General features: G+C 45.8%; 1 protein-coding gene across 1 annotated transcript in view; it reads right to left on the reverse strand.

The window, feature by feature from the left end:
- Positions 1 to 848: 848 nt before the first annotated feature.
- Positions 849 to 23,460, reverse strand: part of C7H8orf74 (chromosome 7 C8orf74 homolog) — a 34,155-nt gene continuing 11,543 nt past the window's right edge. Inside the window, exons 3-4 of the mRNA XM_056853739.1 lie at positions 7,490 to 7,890; positions 849 to 1,112 (exon numbers count right to left, since the gene is read on the reverse strand). Of these exons, the coding sequence (XP_056709717.1) occupies positions 849 to 1,112; positions 7,490 to 7,890 (665 nt within the window). The remainder of the gene's footprint in view (positions 1,113 to 7,489; positions 7,891 to 23,460) is intronic.

The raw sequence follows: 23,460 nt of genomic DNA on the forward strand, positions 1-23,460 counted from the left end.
AACTGACAGCTGTGCTCCTTGGTATTTCTTTTCTTGTCTAGATTTTTCTATTATATTACTTCGCTCTGTTTTTAAGCTTTTAATGTAAGCTGTCTTGAGTGTTATTTTAGTAGAAAAGCAGGGTAGACCTTTTCTAAATAATAAAATAAGGCAGAGTAGAGCTTTCAGGTAAGAGTAATGGGGAAGAAGACATGATCATGGGCACAAGAATGGGAGGGCATTCGAAACATGACCCTGTTTTTGCTTGTGAGATGTTGGCAATTGTGTCAGTGGAATTTCATGGAACAACAAAGCTTTTTTTTTAAAAAAAGAATGAGTTTAAAAGGATAATAAAACTTTCACTTTATTAGGAACAGCTTTTCAGTGTGGACCATAAGAACAGTTAGAGCACCATTCAGCATTGGGTACCATCCTAAGGACCAACGGCTACAAATTTCAACACTAGAGATACTTGGTGACATCCATACACCAGCATGCGTTTAGGCGCACACAGGCTTGGCTTCTTTGGGTTGTAGACTTCTGTTCTCTTCCTGAGAACAAAGAGTTTCAGACCAAGTTCTCAGAGAGGTAGTCAAACCTATGCCTGGGCTATACCACTTCAGACTGCTAGTGGAGACTCCCTGCCCATAGAAAATTAGCATGCCTTGGAAATTAGGCTATAATTCTTCCCCCATTTAATGTATTAAGGGCTTTGTTGGTATATGTGCATTCAATCCTGTGAGACACCACCTGAAATTTGACGAGGTACATCCCAGTCAGAGGTTAACCATATCATCTCTTAGACTCCAATACAGAGAAAGCGGAACTGGGAAGGTAAGTATGGCTTCATGTGTAAGCCTCAAAATGAATTATTTCTTCTTTTTCTTCTTTTTCTCTTCCTTGCCCTCATCCTTGCCCTTTGTTTTCTCCTGCTTCTTCTGACTTTTGCTGGATCTCCTTTTGTCTTCAGGGCTGGGTGGTGGAGGATACGGGACTGGGGGGCTGAGCATCAGGGCCTTCTTCTGGAGCTTCAATTGCAAGATTTCAAAGGTGGCCTGGATCTCAGTCTGAAGAATTTCACACAGATTCTGGACCTGGGTCTTAATTACTTCTTTGACAAGGCACACCAGAGCCTGAAAAGCAAACCATTGTTCACCTCAGTTTCTACTTCATGAACATGGATGATTCAGATTTATTATTAATATGGCGAAGCCATTAAAATATTCATATCAATTACAAGATAGAATTAAAGATACAATATTTAAAACTATGGGATATATAATTCTTAAATACCGGTAAGTTAAACAAATTACTATTAGCTAAAAGCCTCAGATTAATAAACATTTTCCGTTTTAGGTTAGATTGGCAAGCCCCCGCTTTGTCTGATGGATCTTGTATATTGCAGCACAGAATTTAGCTACTTGTTTCATCGTCTGGGCTGACCCTGCCGAACATAGATGACAACAGGACATTTACCCAGGGAGTGCTGGAATCTATTTGTCAAACTGGTCATCTTCATTTCCCTCTGAAGGGGTATAGGAGGAAAATCTTACTGCCCTTTAGCTTACCTGTAACTCTTGGATGAATATAGATGACTACTCACCATGAGGTAGGATACCAGGATTTGTATGCAACTATATATGATCCTCTCAATGCCTCTTCTCTATTTGTGTGAATATGGACAACATTTTCTGGCTTGAGTATGCACAGTCAGAAGCCCAAATTTTGAAGGGTACATGTTCATGCATAGCGAAAGTGGGAAATTGGTATGTTGCCCTGTTCACAAGTAGCATGCTCTCCTGTGATACAGCGTTGGAGCACCAAAACTGTAATGACTAAAGAGGGCTACAACAGGACCTGAACCCACACCCATTATACCACTTCTTGCTCTGTTGCAGCAAGCATTCTTATGTCAGATTGGCTCTGATACTAGAAGTGAGCTGTGATGAACAGAAGATGGGGGCTGCAGACTCAGCCCTCTCTGCCAGCGTTTGCTTGTAAAACATAGATCCTGACCCTCTGCTCTATTCATGAATGGGGCAGGCATGTGAACAACAGACATCACGACTGGTATAACTTCAAGAAGAAACACTTCCCACATGGTTACTTCACAGTGGGACTTCATATCAAGCTAGTAATTACTTACTAATAGGTAGATTGGTATCACTATATGTGTTCTATATGTAAAATGCACAATGAGGATTGTATACTATATGCTATTTTTCTACTTTGCAAATTTGTTACTTTTATTATTCAAGAGTTAGTTGTTTAAATCCAGATAGTGTAGGATGGAGCAGAGAAGCTACACAGGTCCCATTACACGGACCAGCAAAGAGTGGGGGTGGGGGAGTTCAGGGACAGATAAATTACTATTGAGGTTGGGGCAGAGAGAACCTATAGCTAAGACAAGGCAGTTTAGGGAAAGGATTGATAAAGACATGAATCTTCAGATGGAAAAGAAGGGGTAGAAACATATGAAACAGCTTTATACTAAGACCATTTCCATATGGGTTATCTGCCCTGGGTTCAATGATCTGGGAAAGTGTTTTTTTTTCCTGCTTCCCCACTCCATCATGGTGCATTTGTGTACCTCCTGATTCTGTGACCTTAGACAGATGATGAGAGGGCATCTTGGCCATCTTCTGGTCACTGGGGGTGTGGGGGGGGGGAGGTAGTTGTGAATTTCCTGCTTGGAAATTTGGGGGTTAGACTTGATGACCCTGGTGGTCCCTTCCAACTCTATGATTCTGGATCCACTTTCTCCTCCATGCATTGAAACTCCTAATCTCCTAGTCTAGCTGGCCCTGCATGTGGAACCAGTAGCAATTCTGAGAACTCTACCTTTGATGTCCCGGCCTTTAACATTCTCCCTAGTAACCTAAAAATTTTTCCTCCAGGACCACAGGACTAAATTTCCCAGTGCAGAATCATAGAACCAAAAAGTTGAAAGGGGCACAGAGACCATCCAGTCAAACCCCCTGCAGTATGCAGGATGACCTAAAGCATCCCTGACAATCATCCATCCTCTGATTAAATACCTCCCAGGAGAGAGAACCCACAATACCTTTGGGCAACTGCTTCCACCACTGAACTGCCCTTATTGTTAAAAAGGTTTTCCTCATATCCCGCCGACAGCTCCCAACAGTAATTTAAACCTATTATTAGGAGTTCTCTCCTCCACTACCAGCTGAGGCAGGTCCCTACCCTTGCGTATGTTAAAATTAGACTACACTTTTACTCACTTTCTATAAGAGCAAGGCAGATACCTAAACAAACATGGCCACCACCAACACACCTGCTTTGGCCCTCAGCCCTCTGATGTTTGCAAGATACGTTCTCAATGACTTTATGCTTTTCCTCTGTGCATACACAGGGTGTGGCTTGGGAACAGAGCTTTGTGCTGACAAGGCTGGAAAGCAGCCAAGGACAAATTGTAGGGGCCTACAGTTTCAAGTGGGTCAGGAAGGTAGCCAGCCGTTATGCTCGCAAAACTTGCCAAAAGCAGTCAACAGGCTAGATTACTGTAACTATGCAGGGTTCCCTTGAAGATAACTCAGACACTTCCGTTTTTTCCTGAACGAGACAGGTAGCTTGTTGACAGGGACCTGTTGGTATGTCCATATTTCTCCAGTATTAAAACAATGATACTGGCTGCCAATCAGCTTCTGGGTTCAGTTCATGCCCTTTAAAACCCTTCATGGCCTGGGACACAAAGACTTGAAGGCCCACCTCTCCTTGTATGAACCTATACAACAACTCCGCTCAGCTCAGCAGTTCCTTTTCACTTTGTCTTCACAGTCTGTACTGCTTGTTGCCACCTGTTTGGGTAGGGTTGCCAACTTCCAGGTGGTGGTTGGAGATCTCCCACTATTACAACTGATCTCCAGGAGACAGAGATCAGTTCCCCTGGAGAAAATGGCCACTTTGGCAATTGGACTCTATCACATTGAAGTCCCTCCCCCCATCCTCCTCAGGCTCCACCCCGAAAATCTCCAGGTATTTCCCAACCTGGAGCTAGCAACCCTATATTTGAAAGGGTTTTAGTGGATACCATTTGGAAGGCCTCACATCATCCCATCTTTATGAATAAGGTTGCCAACCTCCAGGTGGTGAGAGGGAGGGCATCTTGGCCATCTTCTGGTCACTAGGGGTGGGGGGGAGGTAGTTGTAAATTTCCTGCATTGTGCAGGGGGTTGGACTTGATGGCCCTGGTGGTCCCTTCCAACTCTATGATTCTATGATTCTAGGTGATGGCTGGAGATTTCCCTCTATTACAACTGATCTCCAGCCAATAGAGATCAGTTCTCCTGAAGAAAATGGCCACTTTGGCAACTGGGCTCTATGGCATTTAAGTCCCTCCCCTCTCCAAACCCCACCCTCCTCAGGCTCCACCCACAAAATCTCTAGATACTTCCCTACCCGAAGCTGGCAACCCTATTTATGACGACCTGTAAGCCTGTGTTATTTGATAGGGCTTTTCTTTGAGACCTTGGAATTGATCTGTCTGGAATGGATTTGTTTTAGTGAGAGGCCTCTTTCTATTGAGGGTTATTCCCTGTGCAAATGGGAATTTATTGCTTTTTTTTTTTTTTTTTTTTTTTTGCACTGTTGTAGCCATCCTGAGCTTTGGGAGAATTGGGCAACAAATAAATAAATAAAGCAAGCAAGCAAGCATGCAGCAGTGACTAGCCTCCAGGCAACCTCCTGGGAGCTTCTGATTGGAAGGGGTTCATAAATCCTGAAGGCCTTGAGTTTAGTGTGGCAAAATCCAGGCCTTGGGAAGACCAAGCGTGGGCATTTCCTGTTAATGTATACGGTGGTACATTGAACAACCCATTATACCCTCTGGGACTGACGCTTCAGCTCTTCACTGGAGTTCAAAAGGTGACGCTCTCTGACTTTGCTTGAACTCACCTACCATTGCCGGCGGCACAGTGAGACATACACGCGTGGGCATTAATGACCCATTAATTCCACTCAACAGACAGCCTGACAATCAAAAACCGCCTCAGAGTTTCATTAAATTCTCCCAACAAATTTGCTTCCAGGCGGAGGAGACCTAGCAAAGCATGCCTAGGCAGGAGGACGTTTTCCGTCCCAAGCGTGATATGGCTTGATTATGCAGATTGAGACCAGGGAAAAAGGGCGGGAGAGAGAGAGTCGGTTTGGAAGAAGCAACCAAAGGCCTAGCCTGAAGTCCTGTATTAACTACAGAGATCCACATTCTGTCAGTTCTGTCAGTTCTGAAGACATTTGCAAGTAGTGACTGATTGCTGGCTGAGTGCAGAAACTCGGTCCGGCATTTGTGGATGAAGCAACAGTGCCTCTAAAATCCTAGTGAAGTGCAAGGATTTGATACTTTGAATCATGACCCTCTACTTTGAATCATGAACACTACTTTGAATCATGACCCTCTGCTTTCTTGTAAGATTTGACTGGGCCAGGAGAGGAAATGCAAATCACTCAGGCCAAGTAGTACTATTGGGAGTATGGTGTGGGGCTGTGGACTGATGGGGACAACACAACCTGTTGTCACCTGGCATTGGCGGCTATTGGGGGGGGTCATTAGAGACAACACATACATAAAGTCGGCCACACACCACTGGGGCAGTATTTGTCTACACTGACTGGAAATTACTCTCCAAGGTCTTAGGCAGGGTTTCCCCAGCATCTATTAATATCTTTTTAACTTGCTATGCTGGGACTTCAACCTGAGTCTTAATGTAGGCAAAGTACATGCTGTCCCCCTTATCTACAGCCCCCCTTCATGAATATATTGAGTCAAGGGGAGAGCTTGGGGCAGAGGAACAGCAAGACTGTGAAGATCAGGGCTGGAACCTATCTGTATCCCTCTTCTGGTAATTTAGTTATTGCTATATAAGAAAGAACTTTCAGAGTCTTCCAGAGCTATTTGGTTCTACACATGGCCTTTTTCACAGCACACTGTAGGCTGGATTTTTATTTAATTCAGTTAATTTATGTGATACAGTGGGGGGGGGAGAACAAGTATGCTGATCTTTCTGCTTCTTGGCAGAGTTCAAAAGGATTCTCAAGCCTTTCATTCTGTGATAATTTGAGAGTTATACCAAGAACCAGGAGGCAGCTCTATTCCAAACATTACCTACTTTTTAGCTGCCAGGGCTTCTTCCCTTCAGAACTAGCTTTACCATTTATGGTAAAGCTAGTCCCTTGTGCAAGCACCAGGTGGTTACTGACCCATGGGGTGAAGTCACATCACAATGTTTACTATGTTTATGGGGTAGTTTGCCATTGCCTTCCCCAGTCATCTACAGTTGACCCCCAGCAAGCTGGGTACTCATTTTACCGACCTCGGAAGGATGGAAGGCGGAGTCAACCTTGAGCCGGCTACCTGAAACCATCTTCCCTCGTGATCAAACTCAGGTCATGAGCAGAGCTTGGACTGCAGTACTGCAGCTTACCTCTGTGTGCCACAAAGCTCTATTATTTATGTTAGGAGGCGTAAAAAACAAATTTGTGATAAAAATTTCTTTGTAAAAAACCGCTAAACTAATACTAGTCAAATCCATTCAGAGCCTATTCAAGTATGAGCCAGTGTGGTGTATGGTGTAGCGGTTAAACTGTCAGACTAGAGAATCTGGGAGGCCCAGGTTTGAATCCCCACTCTGCCATTGAAGCTTGCTGGATGACCTTGGGCTTGCCATTTTCTTTCATCCTAACCTACCTCACAGATTGTTGTGAGGATAAAATGAAGGGGAAACTGACTTTAAAAAAGACGCCTCCTTCTCTGGGCACCCTCTGCGTTTTTTTCCCTTCTGCTCTGATGGAATATTGACATATCATCAAATCAACCAAAATACTAATCAAAATCACAGAGAGAGGCAGCGGAGCCTAGGATTGTGCACTTGCTTCCCCCCCCCCCATGCGTAATTCATCATCCAAATGCAGGGGGGGGAGCGAACACATGATCCTAGCCTCCACTGCCTCTCTCTGCAATTTTGATTAGTATTTTGGAAGATTTGATGATATATCGATATTTCATCAGAACAGAAGGAAAAAAAGGAAGGGCACCCAGAGAGGGAGGCATCCATCCTGACCTCCTCCTTCTCTGGTATGGCTTCCTGGGGCATTGCAGAAGGGATTGCTGAAGGCTGACTGAAGGAGGCATTGCAGGAGGAGTTGGAGAATGGGGGCGTGTCGGGATGTGGGAAGATCGACCTGCGGCTGAACTATGCACCTTCTGGTAACTGAGATAAGTTTGGAACTAAACTAAATAGCATGATAAAACAGGGATTGGAAAACCCTGGGAAGTTGCGGGTTAGAAGCCAGCTGAGCCCCCAGGGAGGAAAACATCATGCATAACCCCAACAGAGAACCAAGACAATTGTGGGAGAATCGTGAGACAAACCAACCATGCTTAAACACTCTTTTGGATCCCTTTGGGGGAGAAAAGTGGGGTATAAATCAGTCAGTACCATAGCTATCTATGTCTGTTCAGGGCATCTTTGTACATTCCATTCCTCCAATTTACCTCTTTGCTAAGGACCTTTTCTTGTCGTCGGACATCAGTGTAAACTTTCTGCAGCATACGTTCCCTCTCCCGGGCCAAGGTTTCTCGGATTACCACCATCTCAGCCCTCTTCTGGGCTTCTGTCTCAGAGAGGGTGGCCAACTGTTGCTGGTACTTCCAGACTTCAACATCTATGCCTTCCATCAGAGGCAGAGGTGTGGGCGGACAGTAAACTTCGAGGCTGGTAAAGGTCTGACAGCGGTCTCTCTCCCGCCCTAATGTGAACTGGTACAGCCAGTAATGCTTGATGAAAGTGTTATAAAAGTAATCACACACAGCGCGAGCTTTGTCAGCGGGCAGCCTCACTCGGAAGGCAGTTAGCTTCTCTTGTAGGAGCCGGATGGCCAGTGAAATGGGCAAACCTGTGGAGGGGGGAGGGAAAACAGATGTTATGGAAGTTATCCGCTTATTTCATCATTGCATTTACATCCCACACTTCTTTCAAGGAAACTCAGAAAAGTTGCAAGTCTGGTTATGCTTGAAAGGCACATGGTATGGTAATCATGGTGAAGGTGTGGGGTCAGGATCCGGTCAGAGCGATGGTGTCAAGTGCTGTCAAGTCACAGCTGACCTTTGGTGAGCTTGTAGGGTTTTCAACAAAGGGGTTTGCCATTGCCTGCCTCTGCATAGCAACCCTGGACTTCCTTAATGGTCTCCCATCCAAGTACTAACCAGGGCCAGTCATGCTGAGCTTCCGAGATCTGACAAGATCAGGCTAGCCTGGGCCATCCACATCAGGGTGAGAGCCAGAGACCTCCTGGGAATCCTGCATAAGACTGATGGAGGAAAAGTGGGGCAAAAGCCAGTTCAGATGACCACCTGCGTGACGCTATGCACAAACGAAGATGAGGATCATGCCTGCCCTGTCCTACTTCTGGTTCTAACCAGCTATACTGCTAGTCATAAAGGAAACGGTATCCTTTTCACCACCAAAACAGAACTGTGGGGGGATCAGAGGACCTGCATGGACAAAAAGCCATGTGTTAGAACATAAGAAAGGCCCTGCTGGATCAGACCAAGGCCCATCAAGTCCAGCAGTCTGTTCACACAGTGGCCAACCAGGTGCCTCTAGGAAGCCACGAACAAGACGACTGCAGCAGCACCATCCTGCCTGTGTTCCACCGCATCCAAAATAATAGGCATGCTCCTCTGATACTAGAGAGAATAGGTATGCAGCATGACTAGTATCCATTCTAACTAATAGCCATGAATACCCCTCTCCTCCATGAATATGTCCACTCCCCTCTTAAAGCCCTCCAAGCTGGCATCACCACATCCTGGGGCAGGGAGTTCCACAATTTAACTATGCGTTGTGTGAAAAAATACTTCCTTTTATCTGTTTTGAATCTCTCACCCTCCAGCTTTAGAAGATGACCCCGTGTTCTAGTATTATGGGAGAGGGAGAAAAACTTCTCCCTGTCCACTCTCTCCAAACCATGCATAATTTTATAGACCTCTATCATGTCTCCCCTCAGCCGCCTTCTTTCCAAGCTAAACAGCCCTAAGAGTCTTAACCGCTCCCCTTAGGACAGTTGCTCTAGTCCCCTAATCATTTTAGTTGTTCTTTTCTGCATCTTCTCAAGCTCTGTAATATCCTTTTTTAGGTGTGGTGACCAGAACTGTACACAGTATTCCAAGTGTGGTCTCACCATAGATTCGTACAAGGGCAGTATGATATCAGCAGTTTTATTCTCTATTCCTCGTCTAATTATGGCCAGCATTGAATTTGCCTTTTTTACAGCAGCTGCACACTGGGTTGACATCTTCATTGAGATATCCACTACCACCCCACGATCCCTTTCTTGGTCTGTTGCTGCCGGCACAGATCCCATCAGTGTATATGTGAAGTTGGGATTTTTTGCCCCAATATGCATCACTTTACACTTACTCACATTGAATCTCATTTGCCATTTTAATGCCCATTCTTCTAGGATGCAGAGATCCTTCTGGAAGTCTTCACAGTCCGATTTTGTTTTAACCACCCTAAATAATTTGGTGTCATCTGCAAACTTTGGCTACTTCACTGTTTAACCCCAACTCCAGGTCATTGATGAACAGGTTGAAAAGCACCGGTCCCAACACAGATCCCTGAGGCACCCCACTGCTCACATCCCGCCATTGTGAGAAGAACTGACCATTGATTCCTACTCTCAGCTTCCTATTTTTCAGCCAGCTCTCAATCCATAAGAGGACTTGTCCTCTTATCCAATGACTATGAAGTTTGCTTAGCAATCTTTGGTGGGGAACTTTGTCAAAAGCTTTTTGGAAACCCGAATACACAATATCCACAGGCTCATTCCTGTCCACATGCTTATTGGCGCCTCCCCTAGAGACATCATGCCATCATCTATGATGTCCCCCCATGTTGGTCTCCCACTGTTTTAAAAAGCAACCAGACGCGAAGCAGATTAAATACACGTACTACTCAATAGGTAGTGTTGCCAGGTCCTTCACCACTGGCGGGAGGTTTCTGGGGTGGAGGCTGAGGAGGGTGGGGTTTAGGAAGGGGAGGGACTTCAACGCCATAGCATCCAATCGCCAAAGTGGCCATTTTTCTCCAGGGGAACTGATCTCTGTCGGCTGGAGACCAATTGTAATAGCAGGAGATCTCCAGGTAGTACCTGGAGGCTGGCAACCCTATCAATAGGATGTATCCCAGTCTTTTACCCTGGCATCGAGGCTTGCTTGACGCCAGGAGAATGGCTGAGGCCACTGCACAGCAAGGCACCATAATGGAGGAGGCTGTGTCACCTGCTTGACTTTAAAAGGTTTCTGTGGGGGGGGGGGAACACAGAGCAGAGCCCCAGAGATGACCCCAAACAACAGGTAGCTTGTAGGGTACCTTTTGCTTGAGGATGTCATTTCGCTGAGCAGAAGCAAGTGTTCAAATCCTCTTCTGTTGACAGAACGCACAGCGAAAGCAAGAAGAGCCCCAAAAAAGGCCTTGAAAAAGCACGACCTATAATCGGCCCAGTTTTCCAGGTTAATCATACAACGTCAGATGAATATTTAACTGAAAATAAAGCCTGGTGTGAATTTTATCTGCTGACGTGGGAGGGGGACAAGGCAATGTATATAGTTTTCCTTTTTCTCAGTAATGTATATAGTTTTCCTTTTTCCCAGTTTATATTGACAATAACCTTGTGAGGTAGGTTAGGAGGCAAAAGAGTAGCCGGCGGAAGGTCACCCAGTAAGCTTCATGACTGAGTGGAGATTTGAAACTGGGTCTCTTGATTCTGATAGTTTAATCATTGGCTGTATCCCTACCATGAGCACCCATCTTTTTATCACCAGGTCCTATCTGCTTAAGCAGGGAAGCCACAAAGGATGCCCCAGACGATGCAGTGTTTGGGTTAAGGACATTTTTTCCTCTGTGACTTGAGCTACTTTATGCATTCAGACTAATCCGTGACTGTGATCATTTTCATGTGGTTGGTGTAAATGCATTACAAGGAGTGATTTTTTAAGAAGTGTTGGTTTTTATACCCTGATTTTCTCTGCCTTCAAGGAGTCTCAAACCTGCTTACAGTTGCCTTCTCTTCCTCTCCCCACAACAGACGCCTTGTGAGGTAGGTGTGGCTGAGAGAGTTCCGAGAGAAGTGTGACTAGCCCAAGGTCACCCAGCAGGCTTCGTGTGGAGGAGTGGGGAATCAAACCTGGTTCTCCAGATGCCTACAACTCTTAACCACTACACCATGCTCTTAACCATTCTAGGAGTTTTCTGCAATTCTCCTTTTCTTCCTCAGGGTATTCTCTCTGGCATGTTAGGGTTGCGAGGTCCCTCTTTGCCACTGGTGGAGATTTTTGGGGTGGAGCCTAAGGAGGGCGGGGTTTGGGGAGGGGAAGGACTTCAGTGCCATAGAGTCCCATTGCCAAAGCAGCCATTTTCTCCAGGGGAACTAATCTCTATCGGCTGGAGATCAGCTGTAATAGCAGGAAATCTCCAGCTAGTACCTGGAGGTTGGCAACCCTACATGAGGTATATGGAAGGCACAGGACCCACATTAGTTTAACATTATGTATTCTTTACCTACCAGGATTTCCATTGAAGATTGGGAAGGCTGCTTTCCTCTGTTATATATTTTACAGGGTACAGAGCTCCTTACATTAGAGAGGGCAAGAAAGGAGAGTGTATGAATTCAAGAAAGTGTTACAGTTTAAGAGAACCCCAAAAAGAGGAAGTGAGAACAGACTACGAATGACAGGAGAAGAGGTAGGAACACAATACTGCAGCTCACATTTTTTTTGCACCCAAAACTGAAGTCAGCAAATACCCGATGTAGATTCACGCAAGTGTCACAAACGAGAGATACGGAAGGAAAGACGTTTCGGAGCCGTTGTGCTGGAACAAAGAAATTGGCGCGAAGCAATATTTGCTTAATGGGACACATCAGGATGACAGCATTGATTATCCAGCCCTATTTATTTTTAAAGTTGCTCCTCTAAGGGTCGGGTGGGGCTGAGAAGCTGCATCTTTCTTCAGCCTATTGTTTGAAGAGATCTGATGGGTCAATAAGATAGCCCTATAAAGATCCCAATAAATATGGATTTGGGATTTGTATTAGTTGAAACAAAACAGGGCAGTGATCCATCCACAAAGCTTGTAATAAATTAAACAGTCTGAGAACGGTTTTAGGCAGACCATGAGAAGCGATTTTCACAGCATCTCTTTATCCACTGATGGCATCCATCATTTGATAGAAGTGAAAAGAATTACCTCCAGAGAGCAAGCACCCTTGTTCTAATAGTATCTTGAAGAGCTGTAGACAGCAGTATCCACAGAAGCAGGTAGCACAGAGAGTGGCAACCCTGTCACAAACTGATGGCTGACATGGAAAAGAATGTCGGTAATTTAGTTTTTTATTGATTTTTTTAAAAAACCCAGCCTCAGGTTTGATATACACACGATGCAGAACAGGGTGGAAGAAGCATCCATTGTGTGTTTTATAGCAGAACGCATCAGGGCTGTAATACAACTTTACAGCAGTTTTTCAGCACTGTGATTCAGTAACATATGTATGGTGGCAACCTAAACAAGATGCATGTTTTTGTTACTTAATTACATCAGTCTAATTTTTCCAGATACCGTTTGTAAATAAATAATTCCTGGCTAAAGACAGAGGTGTCTCAGGTTGTGTCTGCCATTCCACAACATAACAGAATCCTGAGTCATAAAGTAGACTGTCCCTTTCAATCAGTAGGTAAGAGATACCATTTGAATGTGCTCTACGTTAAAAAAAAAAATCCAGCAAGGGGAAAAAAATAACCCTCAGCGCATTAGGGAGAACGTTTCGAGCCCCGCCTGCAGTACTCACAGTTGTGCTAGTTTTCTGCTTTCGTGGAATTTGTCCCTAGAAGGGAGCATTCAAAAACGTTCTCCACCACGTGCAGCCTGAAGCATTCTTCCAGCACGGGTCTCTCCCACCTCATTGCTGCTGTGGTGTGCTACATGTATAGGCTAGGCCTCAGCCTTCTGGCGAGCAGAGAGGTAGGGTTGCCAGCTCGGGGTTGGGAAACCCCTGGATAGTTTTGGGGTGGCGTCTGAGGCGGGTGGGGTTTGAGGAGGAGAGGAACTTCAGTGCAATACAGTCCACTTTCCAAAGCGGTCGTTTTCTCCAGGTGAACTGATCTCCATCTCCTGGAGATTAGTTGTCATCCCAGGAGATCTCCAGCCACCACCTGGAGGTTGGCAACCCTACAGAGAGGGCATTAAGGCATGGTAATATATTGAGAAGTACTCTCATTATAGGGCCTGGAGGATGCGCAAGAGTAACTTGGTAAGCCTCCATGTAGCAGACTTTTTCCTTTTATTTTTATTCCCTTTTTTCTTTTTTCTTTCCTTTATATGATATTATTAACTATTAATCTTTCCTTTTTTTCCCTTGAAAAATACAAATGTTAAAGACACCAATAAATTTTAACAATAGTATTAGGATTAGAATTTTGTGCAAAGGAGATTACTAATTTATGACAAGTTGAAGGGAGGTGTAGGGGAAGTCAATAATTCTTGATTATGTATAGATTTTTTTTAACAATGTTACTTATTTGTTTTTAACTTTATATTCTTTATGTTATTGTTAAACTATGTGATTAATAATTTTGGAAAAATAATAAAAAAATTATTTTTTTAAAAAAAAGCCTCCATGTAGCAGGGAGGTGTCCTTTGCCTCACCTCTTCGCTGCACACATTCTCCCTCTGGGTTTGCATGTGTCGCCAGAACGCTCTACATCCATATCAGTGTAAAAGCAACAAGCCTTCACATTTCCCAGCTGAGAGCCAAGTGCCTGCTAATGGCTATTTGGCTGGGGTTATGATTTCCTCTGCCACAACCACCTCCTCTGGCATCTCTTGGCCCTCTGAGGCCCTGAATGGAGAGAAAACATCTTAAAATTAGGCATCTTGAATGTAAAAGGAAAAACAATAAAGAGAGCTGGAAGGGATCAAAGGTGTCCTATATAAACACGGCCTCCTGAAGCCCACCCATTGGTGAGGGGAAAGAACAGGAGCCTGGGGCCAATTTGCAGTAAAAAACCCCCAAAAAACCATCCAGCTGGGAGCGGATTAAGCAACCCCTATCTCCCCCCTCCCCAGTCAAGCTTCCCCTCCTGATCATCCTCTTTTGAAGCTGCTTTGGGTTAAAAAGTTTCTTTTTCAAAAAATGCCATGAGGGAATTTTACACACATCTGTGCACACCACCTCATTTGGCCCTAAGCCGAGGGAGAAAGCTTTCGGGTGGTGGGTGGTACGGCTCTGTCGAAAGCCCAATGGGTGTTTTAAGCCCTCGAAAAACATTGGTTCAGAGGATGAGCTGTTCCGATCGGTTGTAAAGTTATATGCTTAATCTGAAATGGATTTTTGTTTGTTTTTCCCCCCACCAAGTTTGATTTCTGGAGATTAACTCCTGGCTCGCTCTGTCTTTTTTTTTTCCTTTTTCTTTTTAACAAGACTTCAATCAGTCATTATCTTCTCGTCCGTGATTCAGCTGGGCTGATCACAGAACAAGGTTGATGTATACAGAACCAAAGGTTTGGCAAGGAAAGGACAGGACAGGTTTGTTTTCCACTGTGTCAACATGCCTCCATGACTTTTCTCGCCCGCCCTTACATACGCCCTCCAACACTTGTCAGATGAAAGCAGGTACCTTAGATTTTCATGATGAGGCTAACTCTTCCTCGTGATCAAAGGCATCAGCAGCAGGGGCTGGTAGATGGCATATTCCGTAAAACGTATGTGGTTCTAAGTTTGAAATACACACTTACTATGACCAGAGAAGCATCTGCACATTTAGACTTAAACATGTCATGGGATGGCCCAGGATCGCCCGATCTTGTCCAATGTCGGAAGCTAAGCAGGGGCTGCTTAGTACTTGGACAGGAGACCACCGAGAAGTCCAGGGTCACTACGCAGAAGCAGGCAATGGCAAACCACCTCTGAACGCCTCTTGCCTTGAAAACCCTACGGGGTCACCATAAGTTGGCTGTGACTTGAAGCACTTTCCTTGACAGCACTTTCCACCATGTCATGGGAAGTTGTGTGGATTCCAGTGATCTATGTCACCCCAGTAAAGTAACCTGGGCCTCAGGTGCCACAAATCTGCCTACTTTTCAAGACTTTTTAATTTAATTTTTTAAATTGTCATTAATAGTCCACCTTTCTCACTGACACCCAAAGTGAATTAGATGTGTAAATCAATGCAATCAATAGGATGATTAATCTATGACATAGGCACTGAACCAATTTGTTGCCACGGAATTTTCTTGAATTTTCTAGCTGCCTACTGAGAACTACAGAACAACAACAGAACACATGGTCATTTAGCCTCCTTTATTCCCTGTTTCAGCCAGGATTCACCCAGGATCGAACGCATGCGTTTTCGCCGAATGTGCGTTCGATCCTGGCTGAATCCTGGCTGAAACAGGGAATAAAGCAACCATGCGTTTTTGACCATACAGTGTATCGGCTGTGACAGTCTGATTCATGGGGTCTGATTCATGGGGGGCAAAAATTAACAGGTGCCCCAAGTGGGGTGGGAACTGGTGTGCTGCTGACTGGAAGAGAGTGATGAGGCTGGGTGTTGGAAAGCTGAGTAGGAAGAGGATCACAAAGTAAGAAACAGGTTGCCCAGTAGGCTGGGGCTGACAAGCACTGTGTGAGAGTACAGTATGTAGACAAGACAGGTTTGGCACAAGAGAAGCCAAGGAGGAAGGAGGGGTGAAGGGAAAAAAAATCTTACAGCTGTTGGCAAGAACTGTGTTGACTGGAAAGGGAGCTTTGGAGGCTTTCTTGTCAAAGGTATTATTTACTTACTTTCTAGTCCACCTTTCTTGCTGAGATTCAAGATAGTTTACCAAACTTAAAATAATATAATAGGAACAATATACGATGACATATTAGAAGTGCAAAAACTGTAAGAACAAGATAAGGCACTCTGCCGTGGAAGTTTGCGGGGTGACCTTCAGCCAGTCACACAGTCTCATCCTAACCTACCTCACAGGGTTTTTTTGTGAGGATAAAATTGAGGAGAGTAAAGGGAGACATGACAGATAAAATTATGCATTATGTGAAGGGAGTAGACAAGAGAAGGTTTTCTCCCTTTCCGATAATACTAGACACTGGGGTCAATCGCTGAAGGGTGGTAAATTTAGGACAGACAAAAGGAACTACTTCTTCACACAGTGTACTGTTAACTTGTGGAACTCACTGCCACAGGATGTGGTCATGGCCGCCAACTTGAAAGGCTTTAAAATGGGAGAGGACACATTTATATAGGACTGGGCTATCTATGGCTACCATTCATGATGGATATCTACTCCCTCCAGAACCAGAGGAAGTATGCCTCTTCAAAACAGTTGCTGGGGAGCACAGGCAGGGTGATGCTGTTGCAGCCTTCCTGTTTGTGGCCTTCCTAGCTGGTTGGTCACTGTGTGAACAGAACACTGGACTCGGTGGGCCTTTGGTCTGACCCAGCATGGCTTTTCTTATGTTCTTATGTTTTTAAGCTGCCTGGCAGGGCAAATAACACCCCACAGTGTTGTTTTGGTCAGAACAGCAAGGGGGAGCCCCTCCACCCCCTCCCAGCAGTCCCGACCAGAATCAGGGAGTTCTCCATGGGGAATAGCAGCTGGTGTATGGTTGCCAGTCCCCTTGCAGAACCCATGACAGGTATCATGTCTAGTTAGGCCCTAATTCGTTATCAATGGAGCAACTGCAGAACAGATGTAGTATACTTAGCTTCCAACTTTAACTGAGCTGCAGCATTCTTTACCAGCTGGCGTTTCCAGGTAGGCTTCAAGGGCTGATCCATGAAGAGTGCATTACAATAGTCTAGCCTTGAGGTTACTATGGCATGGATCGACTTGACCAGACTGATTAGGTCAAGGAAGGAAACCAACGTCTGGGCTAAATAAAGATCAAAGAAAGGTTTTTTTTGTTTGTTTGTTTGTTTGTTTTGCAGCAGAACTAACTTGCTTCTCCAACAATAATGCTGGGTCCAGTATAACCCCTAGAAGTTAGTATACTCAGTGTACACTTGTCACCTTAGACTTTCAAATTGTTCGGATGCATTTTGGCACTTGAAGCATGTACCAAAATAATTACATATCACAACAAAGAATCCAGTTAGGGTGCCAAGAACGGCACTTTCTGAAACCAGAATAAATTATGCACAGCAAGCAAATCTGCATAGATCCTTTTTAAATTAAAGCCTCTCCTAAACGGAAGTGTGGTGATGAGGCCTCAATCCAAGTGCCTTCGTTGCCTGATGCCAGAACGGTCACTGCTTCCAGTCCTGGCTCTCCCCAGACAGCTTTAAGTGGCCCATGCTGCATTCACTGCCTTGCCATGAGATCTGTACCAAATGTTTTGTAATGAGGAGCATCTGAAGAGCTTAGTGATTTTTTTCCCAATTGCAATGAGATTTCGCTGCGGCTGCTGTGTTGTTCTTATGGCTTTTACTACAAGGTTTTTAAAAATGGCTATTTAATTGGTTTTTAATAATTTATGGAAAGTTTTAGAATCATAGAGTTGGAAGGGTGCATACAGGCCATCTAGTCCAACCCCCTGCTTAATGCAGGATCAGCCTAGAGCATCCCTGACAAGTGCTTGTCCAGCCTCTGCTGAAAGACTGCCAGTGAGGGGGAGCTCACCACCTCCCTAGGTAGTTGATTCCACTGTCGAACAACTCTTACTGTAAAAAAAAAAAAAAAAATCAAATATCCAGCCACTACCTTTCCACCCACAATATAAACCCATTATTGTGAGTCTTATCCTCTGCTGCACACAGGAACAGCTCCCTGACCTCCTCTGACAGCCCTTTAAATACTTAAAGAGAGCAATCATGTCCCCCCACAAGCTCCTCTTCTCCAGAGTAAACATTCCCAAGTCCCTCAGCCGTTCCTCATAGGGCGTGGTTTCTAGGCCCCTGATCATCCTCATCACTCTCCTCTGCACCCATTCGATTCTGTCCACATCCTTTTTGAAGTGAGGCCTCCAGAACTGCACACCATTCTCCAGGGGCAGCCTGACCAATGCAGTGTACAGCAGAACTATGACATCTTTTACATGTTGCTTGACTCACTGCTCATTCTCCTTTGAAGCAATGAGCTGAGACACAAAATTTCAACACTAAAACATATGAATTCAATATGCTATTTGGCTTTTCGACATCCAGGCTTTCTAAGAATATACAATTTAGGCAAATAGTAAAAGAAGGGAGGGCTATTGAGATCAGGTACAGGTAAGCCATAGGGAAATTATCTGAAAGAAGCAACGTATCAGGAAGAAAAGGAACTGCACAGAAGTTTTACAAACCACCCCCCCTTCTGCCATAAAAAGAAATCTTTGCTATGATCCTTTCCAGATTTACACATTTAACCAAATGAGACATTCCTAGAAGTTTATCTCAACAAGCCATCCAAAAGTTCACTTAGACAATTAGATAGTATGCTAACGCCTACTTCAGACTGTACCAGTTCTGAACACACAAAATTAAATGCTCCTTCAAGTAAAAATGCCAAAATATGGGGAGGTTCTGTGGCTCACGGGCACACAACAAAGGCTGTGAAAGTCTTTGGTCCCAGGTCCAATCCACACCATCCTCCGTGCAAGGAGCTCAGAGTCAAACTAGATGTTACATGTGAAACATGTCAGGATATGGGTGCCTGGCCTGTCCCAAAAAACTTTTTTAAATATAGGGAAACATTCAACAAGATAAGCCCCCATCCCACATCAGTATTTCTCAGGAATAATGTGTCATGCAAAGTTTTTTGAGTGTGCAGACTAGGTTCAAATAATTAAGCCTGCCCAGAGAGGGTTGCCAACCTCCAGGTACTAGCTGGAGATCTCCTGCTATTACAATTGATCTCCAGCCAACAGAGATCAGTTCACCTGGAGAAAATGGCCACTTTGGCAATTGGACTCTATGGCATTGAAGTCCCTCCCCTCCCCAAACCCTGCCCTCCTCAGGCTCCTCCCCAAAAACCTCCCACCAGTTACAAAGAGGGACCTGGCAACCCTATGCCCAGATATTCCAAAAGGTGACTCAGGCCCAAACTACACATTACATTTTACACATGATCACCACAGGGACTTGCAGCCATACAGCAACTGCAAGTTCCCCATGGCAACTCAGTTTAGAAGCACAGCAGGGCCCTTGTGGTTGGAACTATGGGGGGTGGGTGGGAGGAGAGGTTCCTCTTTCCCTCTGAGCTGTGTTCCCAACTTGCAATGGCCCCAGGGATGGTATTTGGCCCCATGCAGCTCCCTCCCCCAACATAGCCAATAACATGGGGCAGGGAGAAGGAGGAGCCCCTCCATCTCTTGTGCTTTGGTCCTCACAAGCATCAGGCCCCTGCGCACTTCTTGAATCGCCATGGAGAACTCACGGCTGACATCCTGCTGCAAGTCCCCATTGGCACCACATGTTAATCGTAACATGTGGTTTGGCCTTCATTTGGCAGATCTTGAGCCTGTCCTAGACCCAGGGCTACATGCCACTGTAGAAAAACATGAGCCCTAAATGCCACTGGTATATCTGAAGCAGTCAGTGGTCCATCTAGGGCCCTGCTAGCTGAAAGCCCTTGAAATGGCAACCAGGATCATCACTATGTTAAAGATGTTGTCTCCTGCCCTCCACCCCAGCCTTCTTTTAAATCTACATGCAAAACATGCACTCTTCCAGGGTTCTACCAGATTGGTTTATGGTTCTTCGTTTAGCATTTTATTGTTGCTGAGTTTTGGGCTTTTCCTTGATTATTTATTCTGTATGCCCGCCCCCTCAAATGTTTAGCTTGTAAAGCGGAAGGGGGAAATTTAAATCAAGACTGAGGGTTGGGTCCAGCCAGTTGTTTTTTTTTTTCGTTTGATCTTACCCAATTCCCCTCCATTCTACAGCCCTTGCCCCACATGGCTTTTGACCATGCAGGTCCCGTGATCCCCATCATAATCTTTCGGTCACCTCCTCCGCTTTTCACAAGCAAAAAAGCTGGCTGGAGCCAACCCGATTAGAGTTCTGACCCTCTTCCCGCTTTCTTCTTCACCATCCTCAAAGCCTCCAAAGTTTACCTGAGATAGGACAGCTCAAATATACAAGATGATGTTCAAACAGTTTACCCATCACGCGGGGCCTTCAAATTCTGCATTAGGCAAACAGGACCCACCCTAAAGATGCCTTGACTATCTTATGAATAAACACTCGTTGGAGGGGGTGACACCCCCCCCCATCCACATCAGTCCGTTTCTAATCAGAGAGATGACCCATGTCCCCGTTTACACCAGAAAGGACAAACTAGGTTTTGATTACTAGTGGGAGTGGCTGCGGAACTTTGCAGCTGGAACGCTCTCACACACGCCCAGAGGTATCACGTCGAAGCAAACTGCAGAGCATGGATGAGCGCATGTGCTGAGGAGGGGGAGAGACATGTAAACATGCAACAGGCAAGCGTTGTGAAATGCCGAGTGACAGTAAATATGGCACTGGGAGGCTCTCTGCTCTCCACCCAGGCATTCTCTGTAGTGGAAGGTGGATCTTTCTCAGTAGCAGGTCAGGCTGTTTTATCAGACTCTCCTGTGTAGGTGGAATCTTGTCACATCACCCAGAGATAAGATGAAGGGGAAGGGACTGGGGCATCTGGAAGATCACCCAGCTCAAGATGGCAATGTTTCATGGCCCCTCAGCCAATGCATCAGAAGCCACACACGCGCGCACACACATACAGGCTGGTTCAGAACATTTTCTCACCCCAAGTAAAATGCATCCATTGCCCCCTCTTGCATCACCGCTGCTCAGCTCTGAGATGAACCCCATACATAGGGTTGCCAACCTCCAGGTAGTAGCTGGCGATCTTCTGCTATTACAACTGACCTCCAGCCGATAGGGATCAGTTCACCTGGAGAAAATGGCCACTTTGGCAATTGGACTCTATGGCATTGAAGTCCCTCCCCTCCCCAAACCACACCCTCCTCAGGCTCCACCCCCAAAACCTCCCACCAGTAGCAAAGAGGGACCTGGCAGCCCTACCCATACTGCAACCACTCAGCCCCATCTGTCACCAGAAAGAGATACAGGAGGCAAAGCCCCTCACCTCGCATTCTGCAAGAAGCTGAACCCAGCTGAAACCCTCCTTGCTATGCTGCCCTAAGCAGTCTTTTGAGTGTCTTGCCCAAAGAACCGGCCCTGCCTCCAGCTTCCTGCTTGTACAGAAGTACCCAACATGAGCACTATCTGGGAGGCCCAGGCATGAACATTCAGAGCCAAAGGACTGCAATGAGAAAATTCACACCAAGACCCAAATCCAGAGGCTTTTGTGGCTTCTGGAAACCATCTCGTCTTTAAAAAAACCTGTGTTAAGTAAACACATGCCACACCTAGATGGTGTGAACTGAAGGTATTATCTCATAAGTAAACAAGGGCCCCCGCATTAGCTCTAATTTGCTTCTTGGCAGCAAAGTGGGGGCAAAAGCAAAGAGGGAGAAAAGAGGAGAGAGGAAAACACACAAGGATTTGGAGGTCAGCAGAAAATGCACGTGTTTATTGAGAGGCAGTGTACACAACCCATGGCAAAACAGATCCTTAGAATGCAAAACCCTGCCCAGAGGTGCGTGTGTTTGCATGCTGGATGCCAAGCCGTTAATGGGACTGAATAGATATCAACAAGGTTTGATCCTGCGGTGGGGTGGGGGTGGGCGGCTCAAATATCTTGCAGGAACTAGCCCTAAATTATATCAGGAGGCATGGAAGGCACAACTTTGTTTGCCCTGGATCAGCTTTCAGCTGGTATCACCCACAGACACAGGGGACGTGCTCAGAGGTATGTGAAGGAGAGCTGCAATCAGTTGGGGGGAAAGAACATCTCCATCCAATTCTCGAAATCTGAATACGCGCCGCTACAAACATTCCACTTTAGATTCCCACTAAGATGTTTTGTTTTTTCCCAGCAGCCCCCAAGGGCAAGTACTGTTCAATCTAAGGCTTTGCCTACCCACTCCTTTCAGCTATAATTGTTTCAGATGAACAGTGGCCCCAGAAGGGGTTCATGGAGCAATTCGTGAGAGATAGCAGGTATTAGATATATGGAATCACCAGGTTCAAAAGAAGTGTACCTCTAAAACCCAGGACAGAAAACCCAGGGAGAGCTGCGAGCTTCATGCCCTGCTTCTCGGCTTCCCAGAAATATCTCAGTTGGCCACCAAATTGAATGCTGGACTAGAGGATCTGATTCAACAGGGCTTCTGTTTTGTTCGTGCGCCCTATCAGACACTTTCGCCAAGTTCAGAGAGGATCAGATGACATTGCAATCTGTGCTCTTTATTAGCCATGCACACAAATCTCCCCTTGCTGGTTCAGATCACGGGTTTCAAGCCGCTCACCACTATCCAACTAGAGCCATAAATGACTGGAAGCCTGTTCTTCTAGCTGGCTGAGGTACTGAACATGCAAGTGGATGCCCAGCATCAAGGAGCTGTACACACACCCCTAACATTGCATTGTGGCTGTTAACAGTTTGACCAGGCTGAGGGGCAGAATCAGAGAGGCATTGTAGTTCAGCTGCCATTGCCCCATGGCCCTACCTGGCAATTACAGCCTGCCCTCTCTCTCTCTCCCTCTTTCTCTCTCACTCTGCATAATGGCAGCAGCGGTATTGGGCCTCCCAGAAGAACTCCTTCACTTGGTTTTCATGAAGCTGCCCCAGATGAAGGGGGTGGCTCTTCCTCTTCCCTCCTTCTCCTCGGCCAGATAGTCAGAGGGCAGGTGGCACCGTCTGCTCCTTTCATCTGTTGGGACTCACGGGGGGGGGGCATGGGGGTGAGCAGGGGGCGATGATTGGTTTCCTAGGCTTACCAAGTTGCCAGTTCCGGGGGGCAACTGCCTGCCAATTAACTAAGCTGCTTGCAGTGGCGATCCCATGTGATGAGGTCTCTTTCTGGTTTCCCCCGGAAGCGGCAGCATCATGACGGGGACGCTCTAGCAGGCTCTCCCCAAAAACTCTATGGTTTTTTGGGGTGCATGCTGGAGCATCCCATTCCATACGATGCCGATGCTTCTGCGATAAACATGGAAGTCACATCATTGCGTTGCGTGCAGCTGGGTATGGGGGATTGCTGCCCCACCCCTTTTCCAAAAAGCCCCTGCCAGTGGAGAACATTTTTGGAGTACAGGTTTTTGAGAGCCAAAGCTCCCTTTGTCAGATACCAGATATCTCATATCTGTTGAAGAGAGCTTTGACTCTCGAAAGCTTAGACCCCCCCCCAAAAAAAAATCTTGTTGGTCTTTACGGAGCTACTGGACTCAAATCTAGCTGTTCTACTGCAGACCAACATGACTGTCCAATGAAACTGATATCCAAATGACAAAATCAGTTCCCCAGAAGAAAATGGCTGCTTTGGAGGGTGGAGTCTCTGGCATTATACCCTGCTGAGGTCCCTCCCTTCCCA

This window comes from Euleptes europaea, chromosome 7 (genome assembly GCF_029931775.1).
Source record: "Euleptes europaea isolate rEulEur1 chromosome 7, rEulEur1.hap1, whole genome shotgun sequence".
NCBI lineage: Eukaryota > Metazoa > Chordata > Lepidosauria > Squamata > Sphaerodactylidae > Euleptes > Euleptes europaea.